This window comes from Macaca thibetana, chromosome 7, assembly GCF_024542745.1.
Source record: "Macaca thibetana thibetana isolate TM-01 chromosome 7, ASM2454274v1, whole genome shotgun sequence".
NCBI lineage: Eukaryota > Metazoa > Chordata > Mammalia > Primates > Cercopithecidae > Macaca > Macaca thibetana.
This window is the reverse complement of record NC_065584.1, coordinates 52583245-52604960: the sequence shown is the minus strand read 5'-3', so window position 1 is coordinate 52604960 and position 21716 is coordinate 52583245. Positions and strand designations below refer to the sequence as shown.

The 21716-nt window shown below is 42.5% G+C and overlaps 2 protein-coding genes across 6 annotated transcripts in view; one reads left to right on the top strand and one right to left on the bottom strand.

Annotated features, from left to right (window-relative positions):
- The first annotated feature begins 335 nt into the window (after nt 1-335).
- LGALS3 (galectin 3) lies at nt 336-16690 on the top strand. Its single transcript, XM_050798270.1, has 6 exons — nt 336-511; nt 8761-8782; nt 9436-9753; nt 11647-11735; nt 13950-14115; nt 16399-16690. Exons 2-6 carry the CDS (start codon nt 8765-8767, stop codon nt 16552-16554), a joined length of 747 nt encoding a protein of 248 aa, XP_050654227.1. The 5' UTR covers nt 336-511; nt 8761-8764; the 3' UTR covers nt 16555-16690.
- A 2760-nt stretch (nt 16691-19450) lies between these two features.
- DLGAP5 (DLG associated protein 5) overlaps nt 19451-21716 on the bottom strand; it is a 42020-nt gene continuing 39754 nt past the window's right edge. For 3 of the 5 annotated variants that reach the window (XM_050798241.1, XM_050798242.1, XM_050798239.1), the window contains exon 19: nt 19451-19788. In XM_050798241.1, coding sequence (XP_050654198.1) covers nt 19669-19788 — 120 coding nt within the window. In that variant the 3' untranslated portion in view covers nt 19451-19668. Of the gene's footprint in view, nt 19789-19909; nt 20001-21716 lie in introns of all 5 variants that reach the window. The other 2 variants (XM_050798243.1, XM_050798240.1) reach the window with 1 other exon arrangement.

The window sequence follows — 21716 nt, the reverse complement described above, 5'->3', positions numbered from 1 at the left end:
TGCTTCATAAGGGAATTGCTTTGAGACTAGGCCTATTGATCTAGAATAAGTAGTCAATTTGTAGTCAGTTCCCTAGGCAATAGACATTGAAAAGGTTTTTGGTTTCGTATTCTACAAATAAAGCAACCTATTAATTGAATTCCCCTCAGTGAATTCTTCACTCAGGTGATTCTGGAGAGGGCGGGGGAGAGACGCGGCCGCAGCCCAGGCCCCCGGAGCGCCACGGAACCGAACGGTGGTGGCGGAGGGCGCGCCCCTCAGCCCGCGCCCCTCAGCCCGCGCTCTGCCCGTCGGGAGCTTCCTGGTCGCCCCTGCGGCGGCGGCGCGGGGTGTCAGGCGGACGCGGGGCTCGCCCAGCATGGTCCGGGGAGAGGCTGGGCTGGGCAGGGGAGCCGCCCCGCCTCGGGAGAGGCGGGCCGGGCGGCGCTGGGAGTATTTGAGGCTCGAAGCCACCGCCCCGCCGGCGCCCGCACCTCCTCGTTAGCAGCCGTCCGGAACCAGCGAATGAGCGGTGAGCGGCGCGGGGCGCTGGGGACGCGGCTCCGGCCGGGCAGGGGTGAGGGCGCCCGGGCGCTGCTTGGGGCGCGGCTCGGAGGGGTTCGGCTCCCCGGGACCAGGCCGGGACGCGCGCGGAGAGCCCCACAGCCTGTGCTCTGCCCTCCGGGTGCGGGGCGGCGGGCCCGGGGCGGTCGCCTTTGATTCTTGAGGGCGCTGGCGCTCGGGAAAGGTTGGCAGCGCCTTCCGAGACCCACACACGTCCCCGCGGCGGCACGGGCCACCTTCTGCGGAGCCTCGGGGGCTTCACCGCCGTCGCACCTCCGCCGGCTGCGCTCTGCGGCCCCGGAGTAAGCCCCATCCGGTGAAGAGCCGCGGTCTGGTCACCCCAGTCCTGCCAGGTCCCGCTGCGAGGGGAGGCGGAGGGACTCGCTCAGCAAACCGGACGGCCGCTCCAGTTTCTCTAACTGGGGTTGGGGCCGGGTAACCCTTCCCCAGAGCTCGGCCGCGGGGGAGCGAAGGGACTTCTGAGGACTGCATAGGGCGCCTCCCGGAACCCACAGCTTGGCTCGCCCGGCCCCTTTTGAGCATCAGCTGAGGCTGGACTCGGAGGAGATCTCTCTGTGGGGCGCGAATGAGTTCTTCCACGAGGACCAGCTGCGGCCGGGCTGCAGCCGCTCTCTGGTTGCTAATCCCACAGAAATGGTGCTTGCCCCATGGCCTGAGTGGGCATGACCCGGCTTAGCGAAGACTGCAAACTCTAAGCTTTTCCGAATCAAATGCCCCTCCCTGCCCAGACTGTCTGTGCCGAGGAAGTGTTGGGTGTGGCAGAATGTTGGTCCTAGTGTGCAGAGCCCTAGCGGGGGACTCCCAAAACATGTTTGAGAGTTTATTCTGAATTATTGGGTGCTCAAATAGAAACACTAAAACGATTGCCCTCTGAGAAGTAGGCGCTAAGGGCCAGGGAATCGGGGACGCATGGTGGAGGCTGGGACTTAGGCCTCAGTCTTACCCTTCAAGTTAGCCATGCCGATTCCAGAGACTGCGGAATGTTTGTAAAGTGACTCTGGGAGTTGGGTTGCTGCACAATGAGGACACCTGGACCTCAGTGACCCAGGCTGTTTCTAGGATTGTGGGAAAGGAATGGGAGAAGGCTCAGTTAATTCTGAAGAAAATGAGGCTGATACAATGAACCACTTGGGCACAGAGCTTGAGAAGAAAAAGCTGTCGTCAGCTTCCAAAGTTCTGATTTGTTTACTTCAAGGTTTTTGTTTTTTGTGTTTTTTGTTTGTTTTTTTGAGACGCAGTTTCACTCTTGTTGCCCAGGCAATGGCACGATCTCGGCTCACTGCAACCTCCGCCTACTGGATTCAAGCAATTCTCCTGCCTCAGCCTCCCGAGTAGCTGGGATTACAGGCATGCGCCACCATGCCCGGCTAATTTTGTATTTTTAGTGATGGTGGTGGTGGTGATGGGGGTGTCTCTCCATGTTGATCAGGCTGGTCTCGAACTCCTGACCTCAGGTGACCCACCCGCCTCGGCCTCCTAAAGTGCTGGGATTACAGGCCTGAGCCACTGCGCCTGGCCTACCTCAAGTTTATAAACATTTCATGCTAGGAAATTGTGTGTTTCCATGAAAGGTAAAGTTGAATAATGATCATTTTCTTTTCACCAACAATGGTCTCCCTTTTAGACATTGACTCTAAATCCTTAGGGTAGGGTCTCTCATTCTAGGGATGATCATACCACATCCTTGATCTTTGGGGGATTTAAGCAGCTTCCTAAATTCATATTTAGAGGTGACATTTAAAATCAGCACTTAGTCCAGATTCTGGGGAGAAGTTTGATGATGGTCCTTGAATATTTAGCACTTAGAAGTGCTAGGAGGATGCCTCAAAAGTTACGTAAGAAGCACAAGAGGACGAGTACCGCCTGATGGATTGACCCTGAAAACTAGTTGTGTCCAAGTAGAATAGGTGTCTTGCTCTGTTAAGAGGTCTTTAATCTATGATAGTTCGCTGTGCTACAAATATGCATAGGTGCTTTATAAAGACTTTTCACTTAGTGAGGTCAAGAGGCTAATGCTGGTCTCATGTATAATTTAGGTACCTTTTTACATAGAACTTTCATTAGCCAGACTATAAACCTTAACTGCAGCCGAGACCTATGTTCATGTAGTATGCCTTCAGAATCTCGTGTTGACCTTAAATGCCAAGTGACTTGTAAACTTATGTACTTGATACTTGCGGTAACTGATCTCAAACATAGCTCTTCTTTCCTGTCGTTTGGGACACAGGCTCCCACTCAAGGGTAGCTCCTTGTGTCTGGTGCCTGAACTGATCTTCTCATTAAATTCTGAGTGGGTAACTTGAGAGCCAGGCTAGGCAGTGCTTGCTGTATACTTCCAGTTCGCTATTGACTAAGTGTCATGTGTTCTCTTTTGACCCCTGTTCAGCTTTTCCATAGCGGGAAAAAATCAGTCACTGAGAAGCAGAAAGTAACTCTACCTTCCTTGATGCCAGGGAGCTATGATGAGAAAGAAATCCTAGGAAAGGACCAGTTCTCTTTATTCCAACTTAGCATCACTGAATTTGTCTTTGGAAAATGGGCTTTCCTCAAGTCCTGCTCTGTGTTTCAGCAAGGACAGAAAGTAGACTGCCTCTTGTGCTACTTGAGGAGCAGTGTGGGGCAGTGCCTAGGGGCTCAGGAAACAGTCTTCTTCCGTTACAGCTTGCGTACAGGTCAGGGACCTTTATGAGCAGAAATTTCAGAAGTGTTCCTGGGAACCCAGACAACCAGACTGATTGCTGGGTGGGCCTAGAATAGCATAGCGCAGCTACGCTTTGTTAAAGGGAAAAGCTACCAGTTAACTGATTAAAATGGTCTGTATTCTAACTCATGTTTAAATTCCTTAATCCAAAGCTACACTGAACTGCTTACTGTAGGTGTTTACAAATGTGGAGACCCAGCTAGTATTTCTCTACTTTTATTTTTCGAAGTGTTTTTTTTTTTTTTTCCCTCTGACTCTTCAAAATTCTCTGATCCTGGAAACACCAGGATGGGGTTCACATATCTATAGTGTCTGTAGAGTGGGAGGATTTCTGACATTTGATTGTATGTCTCTCTCTGTAAACTACTCATCTGAAAAGAAAAACGAAAAAAATTTTCAGGCAAGTAAGGATGATATTTATCTGAATAGATGTCTTTTTTGTTTTCCTGGAAGTTTTGAGGTTAATAATCTTGATTTCAAAAGAGCATCATTTATAATGCTTTTTTTTTTTTCCTTTTTTTCTTGAGATGGAGCCTTGCACTGTCTTCCAGGCTGGAGTGCAGTGGTGCCATCTTGGCTCACTGCAACCTCTGCCTCCCGGGTTCAAGCAATTCTCCTGCCTCAGCCTCCCTAGTAGCTGGGATTACAGGTGCCTGCCACCACAGCTGGCTAATTCTTTGTATTTTTAGTAGAGATGGGGTTTCACTATGTTGGCTAGGCTGGTCTCGAACTCCTGACCTCATGATCCTCCCGCCTTGGCCTCCCAAAGTGCTGGGATTACAGGTGTGAGCCACTGCGTCCGGCCTATAATGCTTTTCAAAAAAGAAATCTCATGGTTGGAAGTTGACATAATCAAAACCGTACATACCCAATTTTTGGAAAGTACACTTTATTGGTTAAAATATGGTTATAATTAGCAAAGTGACTACACAAAATGGCATTCTTGTATTAAATATTCAATATTATTTTGTGCTTGAATGAATCACCCAGTTAGTTTTCTGACCAAAACACAATCCTTTTTAAATTTTGTTTACAATTTCAGTGTGTTATGTAGTTACAGATGAGTTAGTCAGAGAATTAATTTCCCAGTGAAGTAATTAACACTTTCAAAGGACTGTACTTTAAAATTTTAAAGTGTGATATTTTCTATTGGTGTAGAATGAGCCTAAATAAGGAGTAAAAAGACACGAGCCCTACTCCTTGATCTGCCAATGACAGATGACTTTGGGCCACCATGTTATCTCTCTGAGCCTGTTTCCTTATGGTGAGAACACAGGAGTCTCCCCCTTATTTTCAGGGGATGCATTCCAAGACCCCCTGTGGATGCCTCAAACCATGGATAGTACCAAACCCTATATATACTGTTTTTTTGATCTGATAACCAAGCCTGCTACTAAGTAACTTGTGGGTGGGTAGCATCTGCAGTGTGGATAGGCTGGACAAAGGGATGATTCATGTCCCAGGCTGGACAGCGAGATGGCAGGACAGTACAAGATTTCACCACAAAGATTGTCATTATAACTAAAATAGATAAGGTATGTGAACATGCTTTATAAGCTGAAAAGCACCACACAAATGCCAGGTTTTGTTCTAGTGGCCTTGTCTAATATGTCGAGACAGAATCTATACTGCTCTCCAAGGTGGTGTTGAAACAGTGGAAATGCAGTGAGAGCTGCTTTGTTTCCCAAACTGGATTTGGTTAGATTGGAAAATAAACTAAACATGCTTGAGCGGAGGCTTTGAAAAGAATAAATATTAAATTATGGAAATGCCTTCTTTATTTGACTTTCTGGTTGGAATCAGCCTTTAAACACATCTTAATTTGAATAGAGTGATGTTAGGACCCTTTATAAAGCAAATTCAGGCTAGTTTGAACAATTGAAACTACCTTTTTGGTTTTGTGGAACCACGTGTGTACATTCATGTAGGGATACACTGCTAACTAGCTAGATTGGTGGTCCTCAACTAGCCATGATTTTGCTCGCAGGGGATATTGGCAATGTCTGAAGACATTTTTTTTTCCTTTTTTTGGTAGATACTGGGGTTTCGCTATATTGCCCAGGCTGGTCTTGAACTCCTGGGCTCAAGCAGTATTCCCGCCTCAGCCTCCCAAATGACTGGGATTACAGGTGTGAGCCACCACACCCGGCCTGAAGACACTTGGTTGTCACAAGTTGGAGTGTGGTGTGCTGGAGTTCTGGCAGCATATGTAATGAAGCCAGCAATGCTGCTGAACATCCTACAGCGCACAGGACAGTGCCCCACAGCAAAGCATCTGACCTGAAGTGTCAGTGGTCCTGAGGTTTACAATAAGCTCCTATGCAATGAGGACATTTAAAAGAAATCAAAATGTTGATAACATTATTGCTGGGTCTTTGATATGTTGCCTTAGGCTGGAAGAAGTATGTGTAATTAAAGGAACTAAGCTTTCTGCCCACCTTGAAGTTCAAGATTGTTTCCTACTGGCATCCAAAATGAGGGAGACTTTCTTTTCCTGAATTAAAAATTTTCATTTATTTTCCTTTTCTGTAACAACTCTTCTCTCAAGTTCCCCCTCCTCTAGCAACACAGTTTCTTATACAATAGTGTGGCAGCCTTTTGGGGAAGGAGGCACATGCAGAGGAGCTCACAAATTTTGCTTTAAAAAGCCAAGCACTACAGGATGTAAAAAGTAAATGAAAGATGCAGTAACCGCTGGAGTCACCGTGACTTCCCTGTCAAGCTGCCAGCAGTTCCCTAGGTTGGAAAATGGGCATGGTCATAACCTAACCACTTCTGAATAGGTTTCAGAATGACCATGTTCAAAAAGAGATGTGTGGCTGGATGTAGTGGCTCATGCCTGTAATCCCAGCACGGTGGGAGGCTGAGGTGGGAAGATCACTTGAACCCAGGAGTTTGAGACCAGCCTGGGCAACATAGTGAGACCCGGTGTCTACGAAAAAAATAACTCAGCTGGGTGTGGTGTTGTGTGCCTGTAGTCCCAGTTACTTGGGAGGCTGAGGTGGGAGGATCACATGAGCTTGGGAGGTGGAGGCTGCAGTGAGCCCTGAAATCATGTCACTGCACTCCAGCCTGTGCAACAGAACAAGACCCTGTCTCAAAAAAAAAAAAAAAAAAAAAAAAAGGTGCAAAAATATTTTAGTCAAAGGTAATGTCTGACTATAATATAAATAATAGCAGTATAGTACAGGATGAGCATCCCCAGAGCAGAAATCTGAAATGCTCCAAAATCCCAAACTTTTTGCATGTCTGCATGATGCTCAGAGGTAATGCTCTAAAGAAATGCTCACTGGAGGTCTTGGATTTTGGCTCTTCAGATTAGGGATGCCTAACTGGGTATATGGACATATTCCAAAATCTAAAAAAAAAAAAAAGGAAATCAGAAACACTTCTGGTCCTATTTCAAATAAGGGATACTCAACCTGTATAAAATATCCAGTGTGTATAAATGAAGCATGTTAAGCTCTAGGAGGAGCTCTGCCTGTTTGAGTTTTACCACAAAAATGTAATATTTTGTGCTTTTCTTTCTTTTTTTTTTTTTGAGACGGGGTCTCGCTTTGTCACCCAGGCTGGAGTGCAGTGGTGCAATCACAGCTCAGTGCAGCCTTGACCTCCTAGGCTGAAATGATCTTCTCACCTCAGCCCCTCAAGTAGCTGGGACCACAGGCTGCACCACCACACCTGGCTAATTTTTGTATTTTTCATAGAGACAGGGTTTTGCCATATTGTCCAGGCTAGTCTTGAACTCTTGGGCTCAAGCAATCCGCCCACCTTAGCCTCCCAACGTGCTGGGGATTACAGGCATGAGCCACGCCCAGCCAATATCTTGCATTTGAATCAAGTAGTGGACATTTATTGAATCCCTTGGGGCGATGTCATTTCTAAAAGTGATTGAGTAAATATCACAGGTAGGCAATCAAGGATATTCTGGTTGTTTCAAGGTCTACGTAATTCAGGCCATGGCACAGGTGATCCTGAGCTTAGGAAGAACTCACCCATGCCTCAGGGGCCCAGCTGCCCTCCTCCCCTCACAGCTGGAGCACCTGCAACAGCTGTGAAGCATCTTGTGCTTTAGGAGCCTTGACATGGGAAGGAACAGGAGAAAGCAGGATTGATGTCTCCAGACCACCCCTTGTGGCAGCTTTGGGCAAGGCAAACCCTCTTTGGTAGCATCTTACACCCAAATATTTTTTTCTTTCACGTTGCCTGAATTTTTTCACCTTAGTTTGCTGTACTGCCAAAGATTTTATTTGGAATAACAAGTACCTTTAAAAAAAGAAAGCACATACAAACTTCAGCTGCCCTTTGAGGCTTAGCTCCAACAGCACTTTTCCTTTCCTTCTTAGAAGTAAGCTTTCTGCGTTTGAATTCCTACAGCACACATTCTAACTCATAGCATTCGTGACTTGTTATTTCACATTTCCATGGATGCATCTCATCTGCCTTGCTGGACTGTGGGCCCTTTGGCTTTTTTTTAAAATTCTTAATCTTTATGGGTACATAGCAGGTATATATATTTATGGGCTACATAAAGATGTTTTGACACAGGTATGTAGTGCATGATAATCACATCATGGAAAATGGGGCATTCATATTCTCATTTATTTGTGTTACAAACAATCCAAGTATACTTTTAGTTATTTTCAAATGTACAATGAAATTATTGACTATATTCACCCTGTTGTGCTGTCAAATATCAGGCCTTATTCATTCATTATAACTATTTTTGTCACCCATTAACTATCCTCACCTCCCTCCCACTCACCCACCCCCACTACCTTTCCCAGCCTCTGGTAACCATCCTTCTACTCTATACCTCTGTGGGCTCAATCGTTTTGAGTTTTAGATCCCATGGCCCCTTTGACCATGCAGATCATGGCCTATTCATCTTCGCACCTAGACAGGAGCCTGCGCAGTGCCTGACCAAGAGCAGGCATAAGTGTGTGCAAATAGAGGAATAAATAACAGGGCAGCAACTATGTCTGGAGGTCATTGTCTTTCCTGTCTCAGTAGGAATCAATCACTGCTGATCTTCAAAAACCCAGAGGAGGGGATGGGGCAGTTAGTGGGGACAGAGGGCAGATGGGCAAGATGAACACACCAAACCCTTTATAAGGAGTAAGGAAGGAAGGTGAAGAAGAACCAAAGAGAAACCATGACTGTTTACATTTTTCACCTGGAAAAGGGACAGGACCTTTTCTTCCTCCCTGCCTCCTCCTCCCTCATGCATTGTATGGCCTCTTGGTCTCAGGATTCAGAGCACAGGCTAGTGTGATGGAAGTTTAAACTTGTGAGTTATATTTAACTCACAATCTAGCTGGAAAGCATCCCTGCCCCTTGAGGAGATGTTGTGTGGTCCCACACTACTGACTTAGGCATAATGCCTAGAGATTGACTAGAACTGCACAATGAACTAGTGGTGAGGTTCAATTTAATGGAAATCGGTGAAAGCTTTCAGGATCAAATGATAACCTTTGTCTCTTTCTTTCTCTCAGGAAAATGGCAGACAATTTTTCGGTAAGTGTTTTATGCCTGTTTCTTACCCTCGATCAACTCCACATGGTTGAGGGTTGGGGGTTTTGTTTTTACCATGACTTTCCCTTTTCACTCTCCCACTGTGTGGCTTCCCCTAGACTCATTTGTCCAACGAGGGCTTGTGAGCTGGAGCCTTGTTTTTCCAGCAGCAGATTGGGAAGAAAGCCAGGCAGAGCAAGGCCTGGGACTCACTCACAGTAACCCTTTCACCAAAAGGCCCAGGGCGGAAGGGAGTGGACTCTGCTGGCAGGAGCTGAGAAATCCTCTGAGTAGCGGGAAGCGCGGTACAGTCTGGGCATTCTGATGTTTGTGATTGTTTTTCTCACAGTGATTAAAAAATATGTGCTGTAAATAGAGAAGCGCTAGCTCCTGACTTGGGCTAATTATGAAAATGCAGCCCTCCCTGATTTGAGACCTTGGGAGGCAAGAACAAAGTGAAAAAGCATATGTAACCCCAACGTCTAATTTTAGTCTTAGACACTCAAAACTATTAACAAGTGGAAAAAGTATAATGATATGCATGTAATGCCTTTGCTATATTCCTCTCCTTCTTAGATCACATATTCCTATTTCACTGAAAATTCTGCTTTTGAGAATGCTTTCTGTCCTGTAATTGTTTATGTCTTTCTTTACAGCTCCATGATGCCTTATCTGGGTCTGGAAACCCAAACCCTCAAGGATGGCCTGGCCCATGGGGGAACCAGCCTGCTGGGGCAGGGGGCTACCCAGGGGCCTCCTATCCTGGGGCCTACCCCGGGCAGGCACCCCCAGGGGTTTATCCTGGACAGGCACCTCCAGGTGCCTACCCTGGAGCACCTGGAGCTTATTCCGGAGCATCTGGAGTCTACCCAGGGCCACCCAGTGGCGCTGGAGCCTACCCATCTCCTGGACAGCCAAGTGCTCCTGGAGCCTACCCTGCCACTGGCCCCTATGGCGCCCCTGCTGGGCCACTGGTGAGATGGCATTCCTCCTTTCATGTACTTGGCATGCAGAGGGCTTCAGGGAGACCCTGAGCTTTAAACCTGCTGTGACAGCCACTTCTCAAGGGCCAGCCATGGGCATATGTTCGTAGAATCGAAAAATTAAGTGTTCATGTTGAGCTTATTGTGTGTGGTTAGTATAAACAGAAGGTAATGAATATTTTGAAGGCACTGATAAAGCTGCTTATGAATATAAACCAAAATTGTAGTAATGGAGAACATTTTGGTTATTATTAACACTTACTGAGTACATGTCAATAATATGCATCTACCTGGATGATCTAATTTAACCCCATTACCACCCTATACGATACTGTTAATAACCCCATTTCACATGTGGGGAAATGGGGCAATACAGAAGTGATATAATTTGTCCAGGGTCATTGAGCAAACAGGTAGAGGAACCAGGGTAATCTGGTTTTGAAAAACCTTCTAAAGATAATTTTGTGATCTAAGGGTTGAATTTTCATGCAAATTAAAATATGTCGTAGCAAGTGAATTCTAAATGTAAAACATAACTCCGTGGGGGATCCAGATACATCTCAGCCACAGGATCCTTCCTTTCCAGATTTATAGTCTAGTTAGATGATAAAACATATAATAAATATGAGGAAAGAGCTAAGTACCAGTGTGGGATTAGACCATTTCAGAACTATGCAGAAGATGGCACAAGATAGCATTGTCTCCTTTTAGGTCGGTTCAGAGTAGAAAGACTTGGGGGAGTGGGTGGCATTGAGATGGGCCTATACCAGAGATGGTTAGTCAGTTGCAGAGAGAGGGGGACATGAAGGCTGTGGAAAGGAACAGGCAGATGTAAGAGAGATGACAGAGGAAGAACCCCCAGAACCTACTGATTATGTCTTAGAAGACATAGAAGACTGACTTTTCAAGGCTGAGCAATTAGAGCCATCAGCAAAGCTTTAGCCCAAACTGGGAATTCATGAAGGGGAACTGATGGGGGAGGGGGAGGGAAGACCATTCTAGTTCACACTTGTTGAATTTGAGGCACTAGCAGCAAATCCAGGTGGGAAGAAGTACAGGACTAATACACATCAGGACTAGAAAGAAAAGATTTGGATAGGCTGGCTGTGGTGGCTCATGCCTATAATCCCACCACTGTGGGAGGCTGAGGCAGGAGGATCACTTGAGTCCAAGAGGTCGGGGCTGCAGTGAGCTATGATCACACCACTGCACTCCATCCTCAACAACAGAGACCTGGATTTTTGAAACCTTGTCTCAAAAAATGAAAAGGCTGGGGTGATAGTTAAACCCAGAGGGAAGCCTTAAAAAGGGAAAGAAAAGAGGCCATAAATAAATAGAGCTTTGGGGATATTCACAGTACCTTGAATGTAGATGGTCAATAAACATTTGTGGAATGAACCTCAGTTTTAACAGTGTTCATTCTATAAATATTGAGTATCTGCCACGTGCAAAGCACTCTGCTGGAGCCATGTGAGTACAGACCATGTGAGAACCCACAAGCCCAGTATGTGATATGCTGCTTGCCCCCAGGAAGCAGAATAACCACAGTGAAGCAAGTGACATGACAGGGCCTTAAGAGTGATACAAAAATGTTAATGTTGATCACAAGATCTAGCTTAAGCCTTTCCAAAAAATAGCCAACATGAATGAGTAGATTGGGATGGCCATAGTAATGAGACTTACTGATGGCTTTCTTTTCAATTATTTGTACATGTAAGGAGCCTTATCTCTTTGGCCCCTGGGCAAAGTGGCCTGAGAGTCTGGACAGATGGCATATACTAGAGTTATGTGTTTTTCACACATATTAATAGTAATGGAACTTCAGCAACATCGTTTTCTTTCCCTAAAGAAACATGACTCCCATATGTACTTGTTCATTCCCAGTCTGTGCCTTATAACCTGCCTTTGCCTGGAGGAGTGGTGCCTCGCATGCTGATAACAATTCTGGGCACGGTGAAGCCTAATGCAAACAGGTAAGGAGAGCAAAATTAACAAGCCTACCCTATTTGTAGATTGGTTTTTGAATAAAGAATGGCCTATTTTGATTTTTTTTTTCTTGCCCTGTCTTACGGTGCTATTTTGAATTTTAATAAAATTTAAAAAAACTACATATTTAGAATCTTGGCTATACCATCATATAGGATTATCCCATAAATCCGTACATATTCTCATATAATTTTGCTAAGCATCGGGGCACTCATAGTAAATGGTAACACACCTTATTCTATACTTTGATAGGTATTATGTCAGCTAATCTCCATGGTTGAAGGCAGGATAAGGAATATTGCTTTCCCCTTTTTATAGACAAAACTGAGGCTCAGGTTCTACAGATGATCAGTGGTAGGCCTGGGAACCCGTCTTTTGAGTAGATACTATTTGCTTATGGGTTTGAAGAGATTCTTCAAGTTAAAAACTTCATCATAATAAATCAACCTTTGCTATTGGAAGTGGTTTGATTGATGAGGTAGGCTAGGATGGGGTGAGGCTTTATTTAGGAAAATACATGCTAATTATGGCTGTCCTGGGCCACTTGGCCCTGGTTGTCACCACTGGTTATGTAGTATTTACATATTATACAAAGAAGCTGGCCATGTCCTGAAACCATCCGGGATGCTTGCGCCTGAGGTTAGTGGAAGAATCTCTAGGTCTTATGAACAGTACCTAAATGGTACAGATTCAAGCCATGTACACAGGTTTATGCAAGAATCCATAAACAGTCTCAGTGTCTGTCACCTTGCTCCACATCCTGCCATCAAGAGATGGACTTCACTTCTGATCTGATAATTTCACATTGAAATGCTCATTCGCTCCACCTCAGCCAGCCTCCCCTGTTTCTGCAATGGTAGTCACTATCCTAAGCCAACCCATCTTTCCACACAGCCTAGACAATTTCTGTAAGCACAGAACTTCCCCATACAATAATGCCCGTCTCATAGCAAATTACAAAATATATATATCCTCTATGTCCTTATCCGTATTTCCTCCCAACATCACATAGAACCTAGCACACCTTATCCTGTGCACACAGCACTCATGATTTATTAAATATCTGCTCTCCTCCTCCCACAACCCCTAATGCACACTGAATACCCAGTGTGGTATCCTTGTCTTGTTAGAGTCATTTCACTGGAAAGTTTAGCTCTAATGCTAGAGATGTAGATTGAGACTGGCAGATCAAAACTAATTCTGGTTGAAATGGTTAATGGTAGTAAACTAAAAAAACTGTTGCTTAGTCCTACAAATTCTATATGACGAACTGCATAGAAAAAAAAAGTACTTAAGGTGACAGAGATGACAACATTGTATATTTAGTCAAATACAAATTCTATTGCTGTTTTTTCCTTACAAGTTTAATCACTGGAAGATCATTTGTGGTTGAATGTGACTTTTACTGGGTGAATCAAAATACAGAGAATCTTTGTTAGTTGGTCTCGAGTGCAGACCTGGCTTTAAAATAAGAATACCTACTGATGATTCTGGTGTTACTGCTCTATAGAGCACACTTTGAGAAACTCAGGGATGGGGTTAGTCAAAGAGGACTTGTGTTTGCATTAACATCCAGGGAGAAGGAACAGGGTCAAAAAGCTAAACTAGCAATTTCATTGGTTCCAGCTCACATCATAGAATGTTTACCACATTTACTATCATGACTTTACAACTTAGCAACAAGATACTGAATATTAACTACCTTATCTCATCCTTGCTGTTTTAGAGGAACTAGGGCTTCTGGTTAATTACGAGGAAGCCAGGCATTTGATGGCTGTTAACTATATAGCTGGCTTGCCTTTACCAGGTATTGAAAGCAAACTGGAAGAGCAGGAAACATTATCTATAGTAAGGGATAAAGTATCCTCAGAGTGGCTCTAAACCTCTGTAAGAAAACCTCGAAGGGTTTTCATGAGTCTGTAAAGGAGGCATTACAGATGAATGGAAATATGATCGAAGACAATGAGGCAAAAAAAATTCAACATATATTGTCTTGCTTACCTTTAGATTTTATGATAGTACATAGAATATCAGGTGTAGGATACTTTCCAGTTTGAACCCATTCTGATTTGCTTTCTGTTCAGAAAAATTTCCTAGGTACTGTATTATGAAATTATTTGCTTTTTAGAAAATTATATTCTTTACTTCGTGTAGATATACAGTTTTAATCATTTTAATAACTGGTCTTTGGTTTAAAACAGAATTGCTTTAGATTTCAAGAGAAGGAATGATGTTGCCTTCCACTTTAACCCACGCTTCAATGAGAACAACAGGAGAGTCATTGTTTGCAATACAAAGCTGGATAATAACTGGGGAAGGGAAGAAAGACAGTCAGTTTTCCCATTTGAAAGTGGGAAACCATTCAAAGTAAGTTATTGCTACTATTATATATTGATAATGTGCATTTCTCATGAGGAATCACTCTAAAACCACAAAGCACTTGAAATGAGTTTTTATCACCTGTCCTAAGGTGCCTAACCAGTGTATCTTCTCCCTGCCCAGGGGACCAGGCTCAGCAGGCTGAGAACATGGCCAGGAGTGGCACACTCCACACTTCTTTCAGGCACCTCACCAGCATCACTGCTGCCACCCTTCTGAGTTTAAGCCTTTCTAGAGATGAAAATAATATAATCTTTAACAAAAAAGGCAAAAGTCTTTATGGTACAGTTGTACTGCAACTTTGTTGCTTAAAACAACACAGTTGGGCTGGGCGCTGTGGCTCACGCCTATAATCCCAGCACTTTGGGAGGCTGAGGTGGGTGGATCACAAGGTCAGGAGATCGAGACCATCCTGGCTAACACGGTGACATCCCGTCTCTACTGAAAATACAAAAAATTAGCCGGGCGTGGTGGCGGGCACCTGTGGTCCCAGCTACTCAGGAGGCTGAGTCAGGAGAATGGTGCAAACCCAGGAGGCGGAGCTTACAGTGAGCCGAGATCAGATTGTGCCACTGCACTCCAGCCTGGGTGACAGAGCAAAAAAAAAAAAAAAAAGTTGGCATAGAGATCAAAACTACATGTTTTTTATTCTAAAATTAAAGTTTTATGAAAAGTTTATAAATTTTAAAATTAACAAGGTTTCCTTTCCTTTACTCCTTCCCCCATCCTCACAAAAGATTGCAATTTGATGAGTATCTTCCTAGTGTTTTCTGACATACAGCACGCTTTTTATTTGTAAGCACTGCTTCAACAAATATTAGGTCCACAGCATTGAGTTAGGGTTGACTATAGAGTGGTAAATAAAACAGCTGGACTGTAAACTCTTCAACAACAGGGACAAATAAGGACCATAGTCTACATTTGGTGGACATCTTTTCATATCAGAATATTGTTACTTAATAGCATTTTTTTTTTTTTTTTTGAGATGGAGTCTCGCTCTGTCGCCAGGCTAGAGTACAGTGGCATGATCTTAGCTCACTGCAACTTCTGCCTCTCGGGTTCAAGTGATTCTCCTGACTCAGCCTCCCGAGTAGTTGGGATTATAGGTGTGTGCTACCATGCCCAGCTAACTTTTGTATTTTTAGTAGCGATGGAGTTTCACCGTGTTGGCCAGGATGGTCTTGACCTCTTGACCTCGTGATCCACCCACCTCGGCTTCCCAAAGTGCTGGGATTACGGGCATGAGCCACCACGCCCGGCCAATAGTATTTCATTTTTAGATGTGATAATTTAACTAGTACCCTACTGATATAAATTTACAGAATAGAAACACTCCAACCTGGAAATGTTTTACTAAAATACTGTAATAACTATCCTTACAAATATTTTCTTCCTAGAAGCAAATCTTCTAGAAATCTTTGCTTTAAATATGTATGTTTACAATTTAGATATTATCATATTGCTGCTTCCAAAAAGATGTAGGAATGAACATCCACTAACTATTGGAAGAGTAGATTTCTCCTACCCTTGCCAAAACTGATTATCACCAATCTTTACAACATTTGCCAAAAGAATCCTACTTTTGTGTTTTTCTTTCAGGTGTTTTAGGCCATACCAGAACTTTTGGTTGTTTTGAGACAGTCTCACACTGCCACTCAGTCTGGAGTACAGTGGCAAGATCACAGCTCATTGCAGCCTGTCAACCTCCCAGGCTCAAACGATACTCCCACTTGAGCCTCCTTAGTAGCCGAGACCACAGATGTATGCCACCCACGCCTGGCTAATTTTTTTATTTTTATTTTTGTAGAGATGGGATTTCACCATGTTGCCTGGGCTGTTCTCAAACTCCTGGGCTCAAGAGATCTGCCTGTGTCTTTGCCTCTCAAAGTGTTGGGATTACAGGCGTGAGCCACCACACCCAGGCTCTTTTAAGTTTTTATGCAGGCAAATCCTTAGCCTTCACCTTTATGGCTTCACTTATATATCCTTGTAATAAATTTGTTGCTTTAAAAAAAAATCTGAATAACTTGGAATTTTTGCTGTAAAGTTACTTTCCCTGGATCTTAACTGGTCCCGCGAATGATAAGGATGAAATGTTGGACATCCTGAGTTCAGGCCAGACTGGTTTGAAATTAATGGACTTTTTTTTCCTTTCAGTTGACAAAAAATTGTTTCTATCATGTACATGAAACATGTATATATTGTGGAATGGCTAAATCCAGCTGACATATGCATTACCTCATGTAATAGTTTATGTATATGCCATTTCAGATACAAGTACTGGTTGAATCTGACCACTTCAAGGTTGCGGTGAATGATGCTCACTTGTTGCAGTACAATCATCGGGTTAAACAGCTCAATGAAATCAGCCAACTGGGAATTTCTGGTGACATAGACCTCACCAACGCTTCATACACCATGATATAATCTGAAAGGGGCAGACTAAAAAAAAAATCTAAACCTTACATGTGTAAAGGCTTTATGTTCACTGTGAGTGAAAATTTTTACATTCATCAATATCCTTCTTGTAACAAGTCATCTACTTAATAAATATTATAGTGAATTACCTGTCTCAATATGTCATTTAATTGGAGTGGTTTATTCTCGATAATGTGCAATGGAAAAAATATGCAGCAATATTAATACTGCATTGGGGCCTCAAGGTTTCCTATACTTGTTAAAATCTTTTTCTTAAGGAAAGAAAGTAAATACTACCTCAAGATTCTCTCTTCCAGAATTTCATTAAAATCAGGAGATGTTCCAAGGAAATTATTCTGTCATTTTCTTAAGGAAATATGTTCAGGAAATGAGAATAGCATTAAGAAAAAGTTTACCTATAGATGACCTATAGACAATTATTGTTAGGATTCTGGTATATTTCTTGACTGCTTTTTAATCTCATTTCTCCTTCTAAACTATAGTTTGCTGCTTTCAGATCAGTAATTTGATATCAATAAAGGAACATCTCCCTGGTTTTTATGAAATCTCTTACAGAGAAAAAAGGTATCTTATATAGTCAGCTTTCAAAATTTAATTGTTCCCATCGTCAAGATTCTTACCCATGCCTTTCTACCCTTATTAGCAGCAAGCCCAAAGATTAATAAAATTCCAAAACTAGGATGTGGCAAAACCACTTCATCTTATAGAAGACCAAATTTTTTTTTTTTTTTTTTTTTTGAGATTGAGTCTCGCTGTCACCCAGGCTGTAGTGGCGTGATCTCAGCTCACTGCAAACTCCGCCTCCTGAGTTCAAGCAATTCTCTGCCTCAGCCTCCTGAGTAGCTGGGATTACAGGTGCCCGCCACCATGCCCCGCTAAGTTTTGTATTTTTAGTAGAGACGGGGTTTCACCATTTTGGCCAGGCTGATCTTGAACTCCTGACATCATGATCCACCTGCCTTGGCCTCCCAAAGTGCTGGGATTACAGGCGTGAGCCACCACACCAGGCCCAAAATATTTTATACAATACTACCTTTTCACATCTGTTAAATTAGTAATTGTCACAGGTTGGGTTTCCCAGGAAGCAGAGAGATTAGATCTCAAGAGGCTTGTGAGGGAGTGTACTTGCAATCAGTACATGTGGGGATGGGAAAGACATGATTGGGTTGAGGGAGAAGTTGAGCAATAACTTAGCCTACCCTATGGGAGTTCTGAAGCTGGGATTCTTCAGAGCTGCAAGGGGGCCAGGCCTTTTTATACCCCCACTTTAATCAGTCACTGACTATAGGACAGCTGGGAAAGAATGTGACCTGAGATAACATGGCTCTCTTCAGCTGACACAGCACAGTCCTCACAAGGGATGTCAGCTGAGGGCTGCTGCCAGCAGCACTTCCTGCACCTCAAGGAGTAAGTCCTCTATTGCTAAAGAGGGATGTGGGCAGCATATCATAGCATATTTCAAAAAATTCCTTACCCCAACATTTGGGTCTTGACTTCTACTCTTATTAAATAAATGGAAGAACATAGCTTTGGAGAAAAGAGAGAACTTGGTTTACACAAAATTACTTAAATCCTCTGAGCCTTGGTTCCTTTGTCTATCAAATGCACAGGTCTTATAGAGTTACTGTAACATTAAGTAAAATATTGTTTGCAAAGGGACTGTCAAATAGTAGGTCCTCAATAAATAGCAATTCCCATTCTATTTTGGTAGAAAAGAACTTTTTTTTTCCTCTGACAATACACTGCATTAAGAACTCTTGCTCTGTCCGAAACAGTTTTCTTTCATTTTGTCTCTAAAAATTTTCCTAATACCTCATAATTCTAGACTCCAATAGCCAAGCACGTTATCTAGTAGGGGACACTGATGGTTGCCTACCCAATATCTATTCCTTGTTTCCTAAGAGCCAAGGTTTTATTCAGGTGTGATCCCAGATTCAACAGGGAATTCTGATTCATTTAAGTCAATCCCCTGCTGGCTTACTGATCTGCAGATGGGGATGTGGCATTAGTTGGTCTAATCAGGCCAAAGGGAAGAACATAACTCTAACTGCCAATAGCAGCCATCTTATGACCCCAAAAAGACCCAGCCGTAGAGGAGAAGCCGACATCAAGGATAACAGAATGAACTAGGAACAGAAAGTTGGACCTTGATGTGATCACTGAGCTATTGATTATAAAGTACCTGGAATCACTTTGATAACTTGTGAAATAATAAATTTCCTTACTGTTAAGCCAGTTCGAGTCCATTCCTTGTTTGAGTAATTCAAACAAGCCATGTAGGAAAAAGAAATATACATAAACTAGGGTTTTCTAATGGCCCAGGGCCATGAACAGCTAAAAGCTTTCTAAACAACTCAGTGATACATCTTATTAAAGATCACATTTACTGACATTGTCTTATTCTGATCTGCTTTATTTTTGAGAGCAAAATATTGTTGTGTCGCATATTGCTTTGTATTAACTGTAAATCTTGGGTTTCTTTGTACCAGTTTTTTAAATGTTCATGTGACTGATATATGATTGACATGATTTTTTTCAAAAGTAAAAAGCATCTCCTCAATGTCTCTTGGGCATGCCAATGGGAAAATGAAAACAAAAAGGCAAGGACTTAATGGGTACCTCTAATGATTGAACTGTTTGAAACCGCAGCATGTCAAACTGACTTCGGAATCCAGAAAGCTCATGTAAAGAAACTCAGAATACTATGGAAAACTGTAATACCCAAAGCTGTTCAATGTCAACAAATTTAGGATTTCAAACTAAGAATAAAGTGTAAAAAGATGCAAATACTTCTGTCACAGGTTAATATTTCAATTAAACTAAAGAATGTTTATAAGCGCTAAGTATACTTAGCCTTAAGCTTATTCCTTTCAAACAAGAGAGGCAAGGCACAGTATATTTTTTATTCTGTGTTGAAAATGTACAAAATATCCCCACTTCCCTTGAGAAAGAGTATATCTAAAATACACTTTGATAAACAGAGTATTAAAACATTATATGATACTATAGAAGTGAACACAAATACATTTTCTCCAAAATTTCAATAGTCTAAAGAATATATAAGCATTGATAATGTGAAGGAAAATGGATTTATTTTTAAATTCAAAATTCTCCTTGTAGAGGTGAAAAAGTAATCAAGTTACCACCAAAAGAAATGTGTCTGGCATGCTCCTGATGTCTCCTCTCCAGCTGAGTAAATGGATTACTGCACTGTAGACCTGGCTGGAGAACAAATCCAGAGAAGTCAGTAAAGTATCCATCACGAGTTTCACCAAGTAATTCTTCAACATTGCTATAGTAAATTAATAAATAACATAAATAAACCGGGTGCGGTGGTGCACACCTGTAGTCCCAGCTACTCGGGAGGCTGAGGTGGTAGGATCACTTGAACCCAGGACTTCAAGACCAGCCCGAGCAACATAGCAAGATCCCATCTCAAAAACAAACAAAAAGAAACATGTAAATATTTTCCCTATATAACAATAAAATTATAAACAACAATGATTATGCTACTTTCCAGCAGATCTTATTTCAAATGTATATTAGTTATTTTTAAATTGGAAAGGTATATTCAGAATATATGTATAAAAATGTGAATAATATGTAAATGGACTCAACCAGTGTATGCAGAATGAATAAAACTGAGGCCATATCTTAAGCCACTTACACAGATTCCATAAATCCTAAACCATATAATAGCACTTAATAGCCCTTTTACTACTGTGTGATCCTGCTGAGATCTTTTTACTCCCTCAAGCCCTGCTTCAAGTTCAAATTATGCTACTGGGGCAAGCAATAATTTGGGTCTAAAATAGACATCTAAATATTAATATTTACAGAAGTGAAAAAAATCAGACTAAATGATAAGGTACTAAGATCTGTCAATGAGAAAACATAATTGTGATGTACTTTTAATCACATTACTAATATATTAAAATATTATGATTTGGTAATCTCTGGATTTACTTATAACAACATATATTCTCAGAATCAATCATTCAGAGTTGATCTGGGAACAGGGTTAAATCAGGTTTACATAAGTTGGCCTTATTCTAAAAGCCCTGATCCTCTAGGTCTCAGTGTATGATTAAAGAAGGCTAAAACCAAGAAAGAATGGTATGCGGGTCACAGTAACACATTTTATTCTGCTCCTGAGACACAGGACAGCCCAGGGCCTGACCACAAAAAAGGCAGCTTTGAAAAATAATGAAAGCCAAGATACACAAGGGTCTTTAAGGAATTCATGGCTTATGGAAGCTAAGTATTTGCCAGGTTTCATGAAGTTAACAAAAACTGTGGTTGTTTGATCCTATATTTGCTTTATGAATGAATTTCTTACATTCTCAGATTAAAGAAGAATAAAACCAAGGCCATTTTCTGATCTACTGTAGTAGTTAGTCCTGGAAAATTCCAAGGTAAGGCTGTAAACCAGAGGTGTAAACCATAAGAATCATTGATGAAGAAAAAAATGACAAATCCCTACTCCAGATCTTTGAAATAAAAATATCGGCCAGGCACGGTGGCTCACCTGAGGTCAGGAGTTCAAGACAAGCCTGGCCAACATGGTGAAACCCCGCATCTCTACTAAAAAATACAAAAATTAGCCAGGCACGGTAGCAGGCACCTGTAATCCCAGCTACTCGGGAGGCTGAGGCAGGAGAACTGCTTGAACCCGGGAGGCAGAGGTTGCAGTGAGCCAAGATCACACCATTGCACTCCAGCCTGGGTGCAAGAGTGAAACTGTATGCAAACAACAAAACAAAAAAATGTCTGGGATGGGGCTGAAACCAATGCTATATATAAACAGCAGGAAAGAGAGCACTTTTAATTTGTGCCATATCAAAGGTATGAATCGGACAGCTCTACTTAATGTGGAATTTACAGTTAATAAGGAATTAGATTCCTGAAGTTATATTTTTGGAATGCATTCATATTATACCCTGAATAAGAGATGAAATGTAAACACTGTATGCCTATGTGCATCTGTAGCTATATATAAATTAACATGGGAGAGATAAGAGCTTTTACAGAATGCTTCACAAAAGGGCTGTCTGAACTAGATTTAGAGGCAAGAGGTCACCAGAAGTAAAAGCAGGGAAGTAGTCACTTAAAATAGCAGGACATAAATAACCAATGACGACTGAAGGTGG

Coding starts and splice junctions, on each gene's coding strand:
- LGALS3 (XM_050798270.1), top strand. Junction 9,754..11,646: donor GCGCCCCTGCTGGGCCACTG/GTGAGATGGCAT, acceptor GTTCATTCCCAG/TCTGTGCCTTATAACCTGCC. Junction 14,116..16,398: donor AAAGTGGGAAACCATTCAAA/GTAAGTTATTGC, acceptor ATGCCATTTCAG/ATACAAGTACTGGTTGAATC.